The sequence below is a fragment of the Oreochromis aureus genome, linkage group 17, assembly GCF_013358895.1.
Source record: "Oreochromis aureus strain Israel breed Guangdong linkage group 17, ZZ_aureus, whole genome shotgun sequence".
Classification (NCBI taxonomy): domain Eukaryota; kingdom Metazoa; phylum Chordata; class Actinopteri; order Cichliformes; family Cichlidae; genus Oreochromis; species Oreochromis aureus.
The window spans coordinates 18,144,273-18,162,796 of record NC_052958.1 but is presented as its reverse complement, the minus strand read 5'-3'; the positions used below and the strand labels follow the sequence as shown (position 1 = coordinate 18,162,796).

The 18,524-nt window shown below is 43.0% G+C and overlaps 1 protein-coding gene across 1 annotated transcript; it reads right to left on the bottom strand.

Moving 5' to 3' along the window:
• Positions 1-257: 257 nt before the first annotated feature.
• tmem110l (transmembrane protein 110, like) lies at positions 258-18,170 on the bottom strand. The gene is made up of 8 exons (XM_031746346.2): positions 17,697-18,170; positions 10,872-10,920; positions 10,578-10,673; positions 10,369-10,490; positions 9,059-9,171; positions 8,285-8,368; positions 8,055-8,186; positions 258-3,244 (listed from the first exon to the last, which is right to left on the bottom strand). Exons 1-8 carry the CDS (start codon positions 17,884-17,886, stop codon positions 3,116-3,118), a joined length of 915 nt encoding a protein of 304 aa, XP_031602206.1. The 5' UTR covers positions 17,887-18,170; the 3' UTR covers positions 258-3,115.
• Between the last annotated feature and the right edge of the window lie 354 nt (positions 18,171-18,524).

The window sequence follows — 18,524 nt, the reverse complement described above, 5'->3', positions numbered from 1 at the left end:
GCACACATGTAAACTTAAAGCTGTAAATCACGCCTGTTTACCACTGAGAACAACCCTGCCAACTAACCCTTTGACCTACTGCTGATGAATACATGTAAACCTAACGCACCCTTACATACAGCACCTTGTCATCAGGTGGAGATCACAGGGCTGCAGGCCACACCCACACAGGTGTGCTCTGGCCAGGTCTCACTCAGGTTGTCTGTCATCGTGCCGCAGCGCCCGGGCTGCCACAGGAATTCAACACCGAACACGAGTTCATGTGTCAATCATCTTTATTCATAGCACAGAGTAAATACATTCGTAAGAAGCACTGAGGCAGCTCACGGCCTGTGCATGACACTGCAGATCATGCTGTACCATGCCATCCACAGGATTATAACTTTGTTTATTAAGAAAAAAAAAAAGAGAAAAAAAATACAAAATACAATATTATAGACAGTACATATCAAACTGTAGACCTTTGAAATTATAGATGTAAACCATGTAGGCAGGAATACTTTGAGGATAAAGTAACATAAATCCATCACTTGACCCGTTTACCACCTTTATCTGGTGAAGACTCAAAACTCTCACACCTTTTCACTAACCTTCCTATTCATTGCATTTACCACAGATTGGACCACAATATAGATATACAGAGATTAATAACTGAATAAATAAAATTGTGCCACATTTTGCAAAAGTTTAATACACAGCTGCTGCATCATCCCAGTATAGTGTAACATAAAGGCCTCCTATAGGAGACAAAAAAAGAAGTCTGAAGTGTTACAAGATGTTCTATTGTTATTATTAAAAAGTGCCTAAAAACTACCTGATAATTCAATTTTAAGCTTGACTGATGCTTCCGCATTAAATCTACGACATAGACATTTATTCTACTCCATGTAGTTCCCCGGAAGTGCAACTACATTTTTTGGCCTCGATTGATCTGCTTGTTAGTAACATGACGCATGATGAAGCATAATGCTCATGTGAAATATGAAATATAGGCTGTAATTTTTGTCTGGCTTGCTCACAATGCTAAATCAATAACCACCAATGCACCACACGCGGTTTTCTTATTTCCATAGCTTTAATAATTGCTGCATTTGGCCAAATTTGTACCGTCTGTCTTCTTTGCAAATGTTTGAAGTAAACCAAAAAACAAAACAAAACAGACTGTTTATAAAAGATGGGTGTAGCCTTCAGGTGTGAAAAGTGAAGCCAATGCAGAAGCACTTTGAGCCTGCATTCTTTCTAATGGCCAGCAGGGGGCAACTGTTAAAGTAGTCAAAAGGAGCCATGTTGTATAGAAGTCTATGAGGAAAATGACCAGACTTCTTCAGCCCGAGGGACACCAGCTTAGTACCTGGAGCCTAGCTCGCACACACCGGTTGTCAGGGAAAAATAAGTACTCCCAGATCAGGTACTAATAGTTGCTGGAAGGCTGCCGGCTACGGAAGTATGATTCCTCAATCGGTTGATGAGCAGCTGTCTTGCCGTCACTGAAAAGCTCCTTGTGATGGCTTTGATTACTAGCAGATTGCAGTGGTTGCCTAAAGTTTGTGTGCAAGATATCAACTTGTCTGTAAAGAGTTCTGAAAGTGAACCGGAAACACAGAACATTTACCTTCAAATTAAAAGTTAATCCTTTTCAAACATGTTGGATTCAGTCTTTAGGCACTTTTTTTTTCTGTAAAAGGCTGTGCTTAGCAAGTGTTTGTAGACTAAACGGTGTCTTCCATACAAACTAAAGGCGACTGCAGCAATCTCTTATCAAACAGACTTCCAGTAACCGTTCACCAACCTGTCAGGGAGTGCCCATTAACCAGCCTGTGTGACTTAGGTCTTATTGACCTGTGAACTCTGTAAAGATATTTCTAATGGGTCTCAATTGCTGGTTTAAAGTATGCTTCATTACAGCATGGTATTCATTCTCTTTATATATAAAGACAAAGAGGGGGAAGTTTAAGTGTGTGTATAGTTTTACGAAATCACTTGTGTAGCCTTTAATGTAGTAAAAGATAATCTGAAGAGTATTCATCCAAATAAGGTTAAAACCAAACATGAGGCTTTAAAACAGTGGCTACATCTGTCTTTTATGTAGTTTAGGATTAGGATGCAACAGCTAGCTCTGATGTTAATTCGCTAGTTTAGAGTGGTATACTTTTATTCAATATACATCATGTTCCTTTTTTTAAATGATGGCCTCATTTAGAGTAAAACAGACAACATCTTTTATATACAGTCTATGGAAGGAAAGCAACACAATGACGGCTGGTGTTTCGGTGGTGCAATGTCAGAGCAAGGTTATCCATAGATTGAACGCAGGAGTATAAATCAAGCTTAAGAGGTGCTGGTGGTGTATTTCATCAGCCACGTTATCCACATGTTGAAAGTGCAGCAGCCAAAGTACTGACGTGTGTGGTTCAAAAGAAAAACAAAAAAACCCAAAAAAAATCCCACTGATCGCCCTTTTACCTTAAAGTAAACAGCCGGAGGGAGAACGTGCAGGAATGACTATAATTACACCTTAAATAAAAAGGTGGATTCAAAGTGATTATATTTGAGTACAACCTTAGGGAGCACTTTTATATATATAGTGTATACTTTCTTTCTCCTCTTTGGAATATGACACTCGATAAATGACTCTCTTTAGAGAAACAACATTTCCAAAAGTCCCTGGAGTTGAGAGAAGACAGATTAATTTTAGTCTCTGTCATTACCACCCGTAGATTTTGCCCTGTGGGCACCGCGCTCCTTAATGATCTCTCCCCACACACGTGGCGTGTTCAGCTGTGGTTTCTCTGATGTTCTCTTGCAGCAAACGGAGGCAGCAAGGTGAGAGGATAAAGACTTTCTAATTCCCAAAACGCTACGTGATGCACGGTGCATGCATATACTGAGTCGAGCTCCAGTTCTAAGTGTTCTAACCTTCGATGCAGAAGAAGGCAGCTAAAGGTATTCACATTCACAGGTTATACAACCTTAAATTGTGCCTTTGCTTGCAAAGAAGGTGATATTAAGACTGATGACAGTCTGAGAAGACGTGGATGGAAGTTTGTTTTTCTTATTTATGCTCTTATGTGTTGTGTGTGGGGACAGTCGATAATCGAGGACACGTCACCTGGGTTTACACCGCCACCCAGCTTGGTCTCAGTGGTCCACCTGAATACTGCACATGGGGGACCGGTTCAACCTCGGCCGGCTCCTCCTCCCCCTCTGAAGCCTCCTCTGTGTCTGTCTCAGCTGATAGCAGGACCTGAGAGAGGGGGATTTTGTTAGCGACCAGAGCTTAAAGTAGAGCAGCACTAACTATAAGCTAAAGACAAAGAACAGATGACTCATTTTCAGTTGTAGTGTGTGTTTAGACTTTGCGTCCTAGGCAAAAAGCTGGGAAATCTCTCAGCTCTGGATTCCCAGTCCACAGTGGAAAAATACCCCTGTTTATTTGCAGCTTTGAAGACACTCTCCAGAAGCAGGAGGAATTCAACTCTCTAAGGAGCAAAATTCCACAACTATTAGACATTTAAAGCACTAAAAAGGTTCCATATGTTGCTTTAACATAGGGTTTGACATGTGGAAAATCTGTTAAAAGGGTGAGCTTAGAGATTAGTAAAGAGTGATATCAGAATAAAAGAGTAGGAGCATGCATGTTTGATCCTTTCCAACCCTAACCAGGTAGTTTCAGTGCCTAAATCTATCCAAACAGCAAAAGAAAATGAACATTAAGCGTGAAAGAAAACATTAATTAAGTGTAAAGGTAGCACGAGTCATCACTGTCTGTGAGGGAATGACACTGCAGTATTTGGTGTGAAAAGTTAAAGTAGCCACTGTTCGCCTTTTCCTTTGTCCCCTCTTTAAAAGTCATTTTGTGTACATTGGACAGAATTTAATGGATAAAAACCAATCTTTATTAAAAAAAAAGAAACAAACAAACAAGAACTGTCTTCTGGAAAAGAGGGAAATATCTAAACTACAAACAGATTGAGCTCAGTGAGTATTTCACAAACTGCCCTGAGAATGTGCAAAAGTCAGAGTGGTCCCAAATTCTACACAAGGGCAAACAGCCAAAGTTAGGGATGGGTATTGATAAGATTTTCACGATTCCGATTCCATTTTCGATCCTGTTTAACGATTCGATTTTTTATCGATTCTCTTATCGATTCTTTTTAAAAAAGGAGAACACTAAGGTCGATTAGCTTAGAACTTTGTTTTATATCTTCTCTTTGAACAAGATAGAAATTTAGGAGTAACATGGCCTTACAAACCCAACAGTGAGATCTTAAGAGATCCACAGCCTATGGCTCTTCAATGGGGTGTCACAGGGTCCCCAGGAAAAAAAATTGTAAATGTAAAACAATAAAATAAATATTCTTCTGTAGCAATAACAAAGTATAACATAAATTATTCTGTAGCAGTTACACAAGAATATCCAGTAATGTCCCTGCCTACAATTAAACGCATTCACTTACCGAAAATCGGGGCAAATGGGTGCAAGCCTTTGGCCACAAACTTAGTCACTGCTCGGAGACATTCGTCTATCCTGGCCTGAAAGGAGACGCTACCGGTAGACTGCAGCGAGAACTGCCAGCCAGACTCTGTCTGTCTCTCTCATCATGGTCACCTAAATGCACAGTAATGGCAGGTTTTGTAATAAGGCAGATCGCGCTAACATAATATGCACTGTTAGTTGATTATTTACCTGCCGCATTAACGGGAGAGGACGTGCAAACGTTACCGCTGCTGCTGGGTTGAGATTCACGAGTCCGGAGCGGAATTAAAAACACGACATTCATTTAAGGTTATCGTGTGTTTTGTGAGCAAATGCTTTTGCATATTCGTAGTGTTTCCTCCTTTAAATGAAATATCTACTTTGCAAGTATTGCAAGTTGCCCTGTTGTCATCCGTTCTCGTGAAGTATAACCAAACTTTTTAGCGCTTTGAGCCGCCTCGCCGCCCCTGCCAGGTAAATGACGCCCGCAACGTGGTGACGCTCATTCGGGCGACTGGAATCGATAAGGGAATCGTTTGCAAAAATGGCAAACAATTCCAAGGAATTGAAACAGTGGGAACCGGTTCTCAACAAGAACCGGGTTTCGATACCCATCCCTAGCCAAAGTTAACATCCACTTTTTAAATGTTCATCGGTTTGTGAGTATGAATCAAACAGGTGTTCCCCAAGGGAAAATTTCAAGCCATTAAACCTAAATGGAATGTACAACGCAGCAGGTGTAACTGAATTACTGTCAGTTAAGCATAAGTTAGGACTTTAAGCTTTGCTAAATGTGGGGATTTCATCATTTCAAGGCTTTCACACATGCTATGTGCCTTCTTAGGTGCCTTTAAGGCCTTGTGGACTGATTTATTGCTAATGGTTCACTCACACAAGAGTAAATATAAGACTGTAAACACCCTTGAGACTAGGAGAAATTTGAAGTGAATATTTTTGACTTTTTATGGCCGATTCCACGTACTGATCGTCCAGAGATTGAGTTTGTTGCACATATAATCTCTGTGCACCACTGTAAGACATATTGTCAAAGGTTAACAAACATCTCATTTAAAGACAGATTTCCAACACGTTGTAATCAATCAAGCGCAGCTCATCTGCCCCACGCTCAGGAGAAAAGCACAGACACACAGGATTTGTATCTCTGGATTTGAACCCAGGACCTTCTTGCTGTGTAACAGTACTAAAACTGAGCATCCATGCCGACTTCTGTATTTGTAGCGCTGCAGCTATACTCTCGTTAAACTCATGTTAAACTCTTGTTAATCTTCTTCTAAAACAGTCAGTCTAACTAACCACAACAGCAGCATTGTGGCTCTAACTCCACTAAGAGCTCGTCCAAATCAATGCCCGTCTTTCTGCTGTCCTCCTCCACTCAGCTTTCCATAACATCAGCATTAGGAAACAAATTATAAATGTCACTTTTATTCTCGGTATGAAAGCTTGATTTATGTCTGCTTGGCAGACGACCAGGGAAAAGAAAAGAAGAGGGAGGGATAAACACTCTCATCACATTGCACACAAGGGTCACACACCCCAGCAGTCATTCGCCCTCAAGTCTGTGAGTTCAGCCTTTCCTAAGAGGGAAAGAAGAAATATTAGAAGCTTCTATGCCTGGTATAAATTACTACAAGAAACCTCTTCCAACTTTGTCAGACTAGACAAACCAGCATCCAACCACGCACACAGGAAAAGCCTGCTTGTGTGGGCTTCCTCTTGATCAAGTGGCATCCAATAAGAGGCTTTTTCTGCATGTCATTACTCTTTATCCCTTTCCCTTTGTTTTTTCTCTGTAATACAGACAAAGGGTGAGAAATCCATTTGAATATCAATAATCTTACATCTCCTTTTAAAGGTCTGCTGAGGTTTTAATTCTGTATGCAAAACCACGCGCAAACAGTTTCATTACGGGAGTCTGAAACTTCGACAACCAACTATAATCAAGCTTAAATCGCCTAATTCAAGAGCACTGATGAAAGCTCGAGAGAAAAGTCTGACTCAGTGTTTCTTGGACTAAATTTATGGGTTTGGTTCCTCATTAGATCAAGTGTAGAGAGAAAAACAACAGGTGCAGTTCACACCCAGCGAGACAGTGTTGGTACATTAACGCTCATTTCTACACACGATAAAAGATTTTTCTTCAAAGAGGAAAGGCATTCAGCTTTCACATGGCATGGTTGGATCTGTTTTGGTTAATAGTCCCAGAGGGTGTTTGGTGGGAACAAACTTTTTTCAGGGTTATTTCCTTTTTGGAACAAAACATTAATAAATTTAAAAAAAAAAAAACCCTTAAATGAGTCACTTCCAGAACTCACACGAGTCTGTCAGATTCCTCCAGAGATTTCATTTAACCGATGGCTGAATAAAAATACTGAGATTTTAACCCTGCATGGACTAAAAATTCCAAATTCAAACCCTAATATTTGAAAAATGTTTTCTTATTTATTTTAATTTTGAACAATATCATATTATCTGTGTATTCTTTTTAACTTTTAACTAACTGTTTGGCTTTCATATGAAGACTGAAGAAAACTAATGGCTTCACATTAAAAATTAAAATTACATACAGCAACTGCAATGCCTGCAGACTCTACAACACATTTGCAATGAGGTCTTACTACAAAAAACCCCACAAAAAACAAACAAATTACTGGAAATGATAAAGAAACAAAGCAGTGGGCCCTTGGAGTAAAAGAAAAGAAAAAAAGAGGGGGTTTTTGGAGGGTGGGTTGGGTTCCTTTTTTTAAATAAATATCTGTGACTGGCTGTGGTTTTATCTGTACAAAGATAAAAAAACCCAGCATGGGACTATTTTAATGAAAAGATCCTGGTGGAGTTGGAGACTCCAAATGGACGTATGGTAACCAAATGATACTCTGGTATTTTTTTCCCTTTTAAATCTTGATGCCGTTCATTAGTTGGAGCTAAAACACTGATAATTTACCGTCATTACTACAAACTATAAACCCACGTATATAACTGTGTGGGTAATATAGCACCGGTACGTAAAATTTGTACGTACAACTCACAAAAGGCAAAAAGGCAAAGGCTTTAGTGGAGAAAATACAAAAAAAAGTGCTTCTGCTAATTACAGTTCAATTGAAATACTTTCAATTGTTTTTCCTACAGAAGTTATATCTTATCACAGTATCACAATAATAACAACTGCTACTAAACTGGTAAGTGATATTATTAAAGCACTAGTGTGTCAGCTTGGCAGACAGACACAGAAATTCCGACTTCCTTGTCAAATACGTCCACTCTGCTGGGTCTTCTTCCTCCTACCTGTCTATAAGAAAAGGGGAGCCCCAGGGTTCCATACTAGGCCCACTGCTGTTCTCATGTGTAACTATAAAACAATGTTTGCGAGTGACAACAGGCAAATGCTGCATTCCAATTTCAGCAGACACATATATGAACTGTCTATCTGCTTCAGGAGCATTAGCCTTTAAATTCTTACAGTCGGGTTTTGATGTTGTTTAGTCCAAGCTTGAATTAAATGGGCACAAATCCAGTTGGTTGTAATGTGATGTTTTTACACAGCATCAGTTACTCTCACCCTTGACTCCTCACTGTCCACCCACGGCAGAGAGTCAGGCTTCTTCACCGAGCTGTCAGAGGAGTCGTCCAGGCTCTTCATCGTCTTATACTTCCTCATCATCAAGCTGTCCACCACCCAGAACATGATAGACTACAGGGGGAGACAGAGACACCACAAGGTGGTATGTACAATGCAGACAAAAACTGTCCTGATTAGTTTCACTTTCTCATCATAAAAACAGAACTTACGTTGACTATGAAGGGCACGATAAGCATGACAAGCGCCAGCTCCAGCTGAGGGTTAGCTATGTAGCTCAGCAACACCTCCTGTAACTGGAATAGAAGATGAAAACTGATTAATAATAACAATGGATGGTTGAAGGAGTTTTAAATAAATTGAGACCGTCAAATAACGACATTTGTTGCTATGGCAAAGGCTAATTTTACAACACAAATATTCTCAATGTTACAAAAACAAACTCTCTTTGAAACCAACTCCATGTTTACACTTGGATCAAAGGAGAAGTCATTTTTTTATCGTCTTCCTTGTTTATGTTTCTTGGTCAAAAGTTCTGAAGTGGCACAGTTTGTTTCTCATTAACTTTAGATTTCTGATTATTTATTTATTTATTTATTGCATATTTCTAGGAAACAGTGAAGGAAAAAAATCACAAGGATTTCATACGTTTCAAAAACTTCTTTTGGCCAATAAATACAAGCTTTTATATTCTCTCCCATATTTGCCTCAAAGACAAACCAAACAAAGCCAGACGGATATGAAAATGTCTAGTTTGGTTAACCTGACAAGATCGAAAAGGTATTCATATTCAAACTAAATTGTGATTCTTCTAGGATGAGATCACAGCTGGTCAGTCGTATTGGATTAAGTGCAGTATAAGACTGGCTAAACCTCGCTGAAGTCTTGGCTGGTGCAATGATGAGAAAAGTGGAAATCGTTTCCTCTGCCTAAATGTATTATAATGTCAAAGGATTAGCGCACAATGAGCTGCAAAATCTTCTTACTTTGGACCATCCGGGGACAAGCAGCACCAGGCTGATGACACCTTTCTCTAGCACCATAATGAGCATGTAGACGCCACACTGGCCCAGCCATGCTGCTGCCTGGGGGGGGTCACCTGGAGAAACACGAAGGGGAAAAAAATTAATGAGACTTCATCTGTTAACGTCATAGGCTTAAAGTTCCACGTTTTTATTCTTGAATTCTAATAAATGTCCATCCTGAGTTCCGGCATCCAACTTTCGTGGTATCTGGAAGGCAGCATGTGTGCCTTAGATGACCACTTTATGACATCATCCAGAGCCAAAAGTGGGGGAAAAAAACTGTTAGAAACAGGGTGTTTAGAAAAGTCTGAAACCTAAGCTCTTTGCTCACCACTGATTACATCACTGCTAAAACCTGGCTATGTTCCATATAAGCATCCACCACTGTAACAGCACATATGTGACAGAAAATAAGGGGTGGGTTTTAACATGTCACTATAATCAAGCTTCATTTTACTACCATTGCTTTGAACCAGTTACTATACAGAATTATGGATTTGATTATAATATTGAAGGTGATGAATTTCTTCCCCTGGTCTCAACCTTTCAAAAAAATCTCTGTTACACAGGTGCCTCACCAAGGCAAACAAACGAGGACAGGTCTGTCATTAAGGCAGGAAGGAGGAAGGAAGACTCTAAGCCAGACGCAAGGGGGGCAAACAAACACACTGATCTGGAAATGTCAGCGCTCATGTCAAACAAAAGGGTGAATTAACTACAATTGTGCCCTTGACCAAAGCACAACTGTTGCCCAGAAGTAAATTAAAGATGGATTTAATTGGGCATGTTTAAGTAAAATTTTCCATCACACAAGGACAGACGTAAAGGAAAAAAACAACAAGAGGTAGAGTGAGTGGGTGCAGTAACTGTATTAAGCCAATAGGAATGTTTTCAGCTGCAGCTGGAGATGCTGGCTGTACTCCCCGTGTACCTCTGGTGTGTCTACAGCGCCCTCTGCTGGCAGAAATTAGCAATCCACCTTCTTAGAATAGAATAGAATAGAATAGAATAGAATAGAATAGAATAGCCTTTATTGTCATTGTACAGGGTACAACGAAATTGGAGTGCCACTCCCTTGGTGCAAAAATACAATAATAAATATAAATGTAAAATATAAACGGTACAATAAAACAAACACTAGTAAGTACAATATATACAGGATAGCAGCATTATTTCATCTTCATTAATACGACTGTGTTCATTTTGTGTGTAAATAGATGAGAAGAAAATGAAAAACCATAAAGAGAAGCAAATTATTTGGTTTCACTCACCATATTCTCCAAATATGAGCAGAGTCCACTGCTTGTACTCCACCAACTTGGACACCAACTTGACAGCCAGCCAGATGACCAACATTCCCAGAGTGGCATCCAGCAGGAAGTTCATCAGATAACTTTGGTGAAAAATTAAATTACATTATTGAAGCGACATCCCCGTAGGGCACATCCTAGAATGACTGGTGTGCTTCTAAAGAACTCACAGAGAGCAGGGGTCCTCTTTGGTGAGAGTGGACAGGAAGACATTGGCAAAGTGGATGAAGAGAGCACCTATGGCTTGTTTGGACGTATCGAAAAACCTGGAAAAGGCACGATGGACTCAGTTTTTATTTTCTGGTTCTGACTGACTTGAAAAGTGAGATTTGTTTTAAATGTTATGATTTTTGTGTTCTTTTGAATAATTCGAGAGGAATTATTTTGTAGCTGAAATAGAAAATGTTAGGATATAGGACAGGGCCGGGTAGATATGTCTAAAGAGAAAATGAAAAATGTCTGACCAGATCCGCCACGGTCGTCTGATCCCTACAGGCTCCCGGAACCTCTTCACTGCAAACAAAGAAAATCAATTGATTGATTGTCCTGCAAAACAACAACATAAAGCACAGTTTCTTAGCACTGTTTTCACCAATCTGTGAGCAGGCAGAGGGGAGAAAGGTTGCAGATAAAATACAGATGAATCATCTTAATCTCACACAGCCCAGTGAGCTCAGTAAACAGGCACCAACTCTTCCTATAAATCCACCAGGGTCAGAAAATGGGATAGAAATGGGGATGAAAACAGAATTAAGGTCTCCTTCAAATGGAAATTGCATGTTTCACACAGGGTAATGGAGACACACATTATATATAAACTGTATGCAGACCAACTGGGCCTTTCTCAAAGGTCCATCACATTAAGAAAAAAATATTGGTACATAAGGCACAATGATTGATACTGTTTAGATTCCTCAATCAGCAGCTTAACTCGAAACGGAACATCTCAGTTTCTGACAAGAAGAAACTGAAAGAAGTCACAATAACATGAACAGACCACAAAAACTAATAAAGCTAAAAGCCTGTGGCATTATCTTTACTGAAGACATTTTCAAGGATGATGTTTTTATGTCTTTCAAACAAATGGAGGCCAAGTACCAACTCCCTAAAAGAAACCTTTGGAAAAGGCCCATCAATATCGCAGCAATACAGGAAGTGTTACAGAGTAATCCGATGGCTATGGCTATGTGCTGGCGATGTGATAAGAGTACAGGCATACTTACACACATGCTATAGGAATGCCAAATGACATGGAATTTATGGAAAAATATAATAATGTATATAATAGTGATGTTGCGAAAGTTTGATTAGAGATGGAATGACCCCAGCTTTGTCACTAATCTATACTTGTTAACTTGGGTCAAAACTTCAAGGATCCTGGGCACAAAATAAATAGTAATAAGCATGAAAGTAGGGTGTCGATTTACTTTCATGACAGCAACGGAAAAACAAGGTGGGGCAGACTGACGTACTAAACGTCCAGTCTTTATCTGAGTTCCATGAGTGCAGGCAGAACAGCGAGTCAGTGGAAGGAAACTCCCAAAAATAGCTTTGAGGAAGACAGATGAGTGGAGGGATGTACGGTGCAGGCCCGCCTGCAACTCTGGCCATAGCTTAAAATCTAATAATGCTTCATTGCACACAAATAATTGGTAAATATTAACAAATTCATGTGGCCTGAATGACCAAGAATGACACTCAGAGAACCAAAGCGGGGGGAATAAGAGCGAGAGGAGGGATATTGATTCTTTTGCTAATAAGTAACTAAGTGGAGGTTAGAGCTCATTGATCGCTCCCCCTTAAGGCCTGGCCTGATTCTGCTGAACTTCACTGCTCAGGTTTCAGCATGCTAATTAGCTGATGAAATCACCATGACTGCACTGACCTTTTAAAGTACTGATTATTAGATTATATGCCAGCACTCTAGAGAAATAAGTTCATATTGCGCTGGATCAGCATCCATTTGTACTCTGTTTTTTTGTGTGGCATTTAGGAATACTGACAAAAAACAAAGAAAAAAAAAGGAAACAGTCCTCATGTTTTCCCTGAACACATATGTGCAGACAGTTGTGTAACAATATGCCTGGCAGCTGACTGAAGTCACTATAATCCAGGGAAACAGCTGAGAAAGAATTAAAACCGAAAATTAAATATGATCCAGAAAATCATACAGGTAATCAAGCATTAACACAAACTATATAAGGTTTCTGAGAGGCCCAAGTTTAGCTTTTATTACAGCTACTTGTAACAGTCACACCTTTCAGCTGCCAAAATAATAATAATAAAAAATAAAAAAACAGAGCCAAGGGTGCCAAAAGTGGTTAGATGCTCGACATTCCCCAAGTCAGCTGCCCCAGAATCACAAGTTTCTTAGTAAGTCAACAGCCATTGTTAGGGTTGAGTAAGTAAACACTCCAGTTTACAAGGAGCATCTTGTTGAGCTGTTAAAACTGCATTGTTTTTAATCATGTAAGACTTTCGGTGGAAGTTGGAGGAAGCTGAAAGACTCGACTGTGCTTACAACTGAACAAGTGCTGGACAACTGAACACACAAGAAAACTGAAGGGAACAAAACAAAACAGCTTAATTAACTTCAGATTGCACACTGAGCACACTATACCGAGGCCAAACATTTGCTTTGCTAGTTTTAGAGGTGATTTTAAAGTTTTGGCACGGTCTGAAAACCTTGCTCGTAAGTCCAAAGAGCCGTGCAGACAACTTCTTTAATTTAATGCAGCAACATTTCTTAATTACGTAGAAAAACAAGGAGACACATGGTTGAAACTGCACTTATTTTACTTATATTAAGGGAATAGAGGGATTGGATGTGTAGTTAAACTTCTTTACAGTGACAGAAAAGACAGTTTCACTGGCCCGGCCCACTTAAGATCAAAGTGGGCTTTATGAGTTTGACATCCCTGCTTTAAATAGTCCAATTCCTACTCTTAATTATCATTTCATTGTTTTATTGATTTGAATATTACTTCACTTTATTTCAGTTAATTTCTGTTAAGTGGTTTTATTTAGGTGAGGACCAGACAAAGAGCGATTCAGAAGACCCGTATGAAAAGAACATCGAGGGAACAGTTTACCCTGCCCGGGATAGGGTTACCGGGCCCGCCCTGAGCCAGGCCCGGGAGGGTGCCCGAGGGCGGCGTCGCCTGGTGGCCGGGCCTTAGTCCATGGGGCCCGGCCGGGCACAGCCCGAAGAGGAGACATGGGCCCATCCTCCCGCAGGCCCACCACCCGCAGGAGGCGCCATAGGGGTCGGGTGCAATGTGTGTCGGGCGGCGGCCAGGAGCGGAGGCCCTGGCGGACGATCCCAAGACTGGCAATAGGGACATGGAATGTCACCTCTCTGGTGGGGAAGGAGCCTGAGTTAGTGCGTGAGGTTGAGAAGTACCGGCTAGATATAGTCGGGCTCACCTCACGCATGGCTTGGGCTCTGGAACTAGTCTCCTGGAGAGGGCTGGACTCTGTCTCAGTCTGGAGTTGCCCCTGGTGAGAGGCGGCGGGCTGGGGTGGGTATTCTATATCCCCGGCTTGCTGCCGGATACGCTGGGGTTTTCGGTGGATGAGAGGGTTTGTTCCCTGCGCCTCAGGGTCAGATCGAGCGGGTCCTGACTGTCATCTGCGCTTATGCGCCCGAGTGGCAGTTCAGAGTACCCAGCCTTCTTAGAGTCCCTGGGGGGTGCTGGAAGGTGCCCCACCTGGAGACTCTGTTGTCCTACTGGGAGACTTCAATGCTCACGTGGGTAACGACAGCGAGACCTGGAGGGGCGTGATTGGGAGGAACGGCCTCCTGATCTGAACCCGAGTGGTGTTTTGTTATTGGACTTCTGTGCAAATCACAGTTTGGCCATAACGAACACCTTGTTCAAACATAAGAGTGTCCATAAGTGCACGTGGCACCAGGATGCTCTAGGCAAGGTCGATGATCGATTTTGTAATCGTGTCACCAGACCTGCGACCATATGTTCTGGACACTTTCGGGTAAAGAGAGGGGCTGAGCTGTCAACTGATCACCACCTGGTGGTGAGTTGGATCAGGTGGCGGGGGAGGACGCTGGACAGACCCGGTGCACCTAAGCGCTGTGGTGAGGGTGTGCTGGGAGCGTCTAGCAGAGGCCCCAGTCCGCGAGATCTTCAACGCACACCTCCGGCAGAGCTTCAACAACATTCCGAGGGAGACTGGGGACATTGAGTCCGAATGGACCATGTTCAGCGTCTCCATTGCCGGCTTGCTGCATTGAGCTGCGGCCGCAGGTGGTTGGTGCCTGCCGTGGTGGTAATCCCGAACCAAATGGTGGACACCAGAGGTGAAGGGAGCCACCAGGCTGAAGAAGGAGTCCCATCGGGCTTGGTTAGCCTGTGGGACTCCAGAGGCAGCTGACAGGTATCGACAGGCCAAGCGGAATGCGGCTCAGGCAGTGGCTGAAGCAAAAACTCGGGTGTGGGAGGAGTTCGGAGGCCATGGAAAAAGACTTTCGGACTGCCTCGAAGAGATTCTGGCAAACCGTCAGGCGTCTCAGGAGGGGAAAGCGGTGCTCTACCTGCACTGTGTATAGTGCTGGCGGTGCGCTGCTGACGTCGACTGAGAAAATTGTCAGACGGTGGAAGGAATACCGAGGACCTCCTTAATCCCACTGACACGTCTTCCGAGGAGGAAGCAGAGTCTGGGGATGAGGGAATGACCCGCCAATTTCTGGGGTCGAGGTCACTGAGGCAGTTAAACAACTCCTCGGTGGCAGGGCCCCTGGTGTTGATGAGGTCCGCCCGAGTTCCTGAAGGCTCTGGACGTTGTAGGGCTGTCCTGGTTGACACGCCTCTACAATGTTGCGTGGAGATCAGGGGCAGTACCCTGGACTGGCAGACCGGGTGGTGGTCCCCATCTTTAAGAAGGGAGACCGGAGGGTGTGTTCCAACTATAGGGGATCACACTCTCAGCCTCCCGGAAAGTCTATGCCAGGGTGCTGGAAAGGAGAGTTCGTCCGTTAGTCGAACCTCGGATACAGGAGGAACAATGCGGTTTTAGTCCTGGTCGCGGAACACTGGACCAGCTCTTTATCCTCTCGAGGATACTTGAGGGTGCATGGGAGTTTGCCCAACCAGTCTACATGTGTTTTGTGGACTTGGAGAAGGCATTCACCGTGTCCCTCGGGTGTCCTGTGGGAGGTGTTGCGGGAGTATGGGGTGTCTGGCCCACTGTTACGGGCCATTCGATCCCTATACAACCGTTGCGAGAGTTTGGTTCGCATTGCCGGCAATAAGTCGGACTTGTTTCCGGTGGGTGATGGGCTCCGCCAGGGCTGCCCTTTGTCACCGATTCTGTTCATAATTTTTATGGACAGGATTTCTAGGCGCAGCCAAGTGGCGGAGGGCTTTCACTTGAGGTGGCCTCAGAATCTCATCTCTGCTTTTTGCGGATGATGTGGTTCTGATGGCTTCATCGGTGGGGGCCTCCAGCTCGCACTGGAACGGTTCGCAGCCGAGTGTGAAGCAGCGGGAATGAGGATCAGCACCTCCAAATCTGAGGCCATGGTTCTCAGCCGGAAAAGGGTGGAGTGCCCACTCCGGGTCGGGGATGAGTTCCTGCCCCAAGTGGAGGAGTTCAAGTATCTCGGGGTCTTGTTCGCGAGTGATGGGAGAAGGGAGCCGGAGATCGACAGACGGATTGGTGCTGCGGCTGCAGTGATGCGGACGCTGCACCGGTCCGTCGTGGTGAAGAGGGAGCTGAGTGTAAAAGCGAAGCTCTCAATTTACCGGTCGATCTACGTCCCGACCCTCACCTATGGCCACGAGCTGTGGGTAGTGACCGAAAGAACGAGATCAGCGGGTACAAGCGGCAGAAATGAGCTTCCTCCGAAGGGTGGCTGGCCTCTCCCTTAGAGATAGGGTGAGAAGTTCGGCCATCCGGGAGGGGCTCAGAGTAGAGCCGCTGCTCCTCCACATCGAAAGGAGCCAGTTGAGGTGGTTCGGGCATCTGACAAGGATGCCCCTGGGCGCCTCCTGGGTGAGGTGTTCGGGCATGTCCCACCGGGAGGAGGCCCAGGGCAGACCCAGGACGCGCTGGAGAGATTATATCTCGGCTGGCCTGGGAACGCCTTGGTGTTCCCCGATGAGCTGGAGGAGGTGGCTGGGGAGAGGGAGGTCTGGGCTTCTCTGCTTAGGCTGCTGCCCCCGCGACCCGACTTCGGATAAAGCGGATGAGGATGGATGGATGGATGGTGGTTTTATTTACAATTGTTTTCCATTTTTGCTGCTCTAGTTTTGGTTTAAATTATGGTTTTATTCATTTTTATTGAATTTATGGATGTAACTTGAGGGTTTTGTCATTTCATACTCTATCCCAGCTGTCACAGGACAAGAGGCCACAGATGGAGAGGTCACAGATATGCTGCAGGGCTAACACAGAGAGACAGACAATTTAGAATCACCATTTAACCTAATCCGAACTTATTCTTGTTACCAGTCGTCTTTGGACAGTGGGAGGAAACTACAGTACGTGGAAGATATGTGAAGAACATTTAAACTCCAGCCAGCCGGGACATCCTTGCTGTGAGGCCAAAGTGCCAGCCACTGCACCACCAACTTTTTTTTTATTAAAGTTAAAAATAATAAAAACAATGCAGAATACGCGGAAATCCTGCATACATCTTAAATTTCACTGGATGCACAAAGGTTTTAAGTAACTATTCTGATGGAAGTCAATTTGGATTTTTAAGAGAAACAAAATGAGGTCCTGGATCTAAAATCTGCTATTATGTGACACTGGCTCTGCTTAAGAGCACCTCAGTTATGCTGCTTTGCCAATGGGCACATATATAAGTGCGGTATAACAAGCCCTAAATATTTAATTCAGTGTATATACCGTGAACAACTCATTTGATTAATTACATTCTGAAAATAATGGTTCGCCCAACTCTCCCTCGGTAAAAGAGCTAAAGTTCCGTTCAAACCTGCTATGTTTACAACATCTGATATACGCCGAAAGGAAAAGCAAAGTGCTATTAGTCAGATACTGTTTTCAGAAGCTTGCTGTCTGCTTTAGATTCTTGCCGAAACCCGTGGGAAAAACAAATTAGCATATTTATCAATACAGTTTGGTGCGGAGCTACTGGGGCTCTTGGAAAACAAACGTCAACAAACAAAACGCCACGTGGACTGGTGCAGCTTTCTAAAAAACACTTCGTGCATTTTGCTTTTCCTCAATTCTCCAACTGAATTAGCACAAAAAGAAAACAAGTTATCAGGGATGTGTCTCCCGATGGTAAAGGAATCGATACTCACACATTAGAGTGCTGAAAGCCACGATAGCCAGCAGTCCCTGGATCAGGACGCCGAACCTGTCCGTCAGAGCTCCGTTGTCGCAGCCGTGGGGATTCGCCTTACTAATGTCGGACATGTTTGTCACTTCAAACGGGGTATTATCCAAGAATCTTTTCACTAGCACGACCCCGCTGTACCCGTACATGTCCATGGTGACACGGAAAAAAACTAAACGGCACAGCCGTAGGAGACAATAGGAGCGCTTCCTCGGTGGGAAAAAGAAGTCTTTAACCCTTTTTTCTCTTACTCGGTAAGAACAAACGACCGGATTTTTAACTTCCGGCGAACGACTCTCGGTGAAGTTTCCCTTCACCGTCTCCAGCGGCTGATGCTACCTGTCATGATGCTAACGCAAAGATATGGAAAACGATTATCTGAGTCGCGTCCATGTTTTGACAACGAAAACACGCACCGTGAAGCGGGCCAACGCAGGGAGCCCTGCTTCCGGTAGTTCCGTTACAAAGTAATAGCCTTCCACTGCTCTTCAGAACAACCTTAGAACAAGATGGATCGATGGAGGGGCTAAATAAATCTGAGGGATAATGAGCTCTGCTGCCTCTGTGATAATTACTCAAAAATAATTTAAACAGAAAAAAGAACTCAATGCGTAAAAAATATAATACAATAAATTAGCTCTAAAAATGAAACTAACTCAATAAATTCCTTAAATCAAACAAGGTAGACTAAAATGGTTTGATAAATGTATATTTAAAAAATATTGTAGTAGGAAGTGCAATCAAATGACTTAGTCTGCACAGAGTGTAGATTGTGTAAGATAAAAAGTATTTG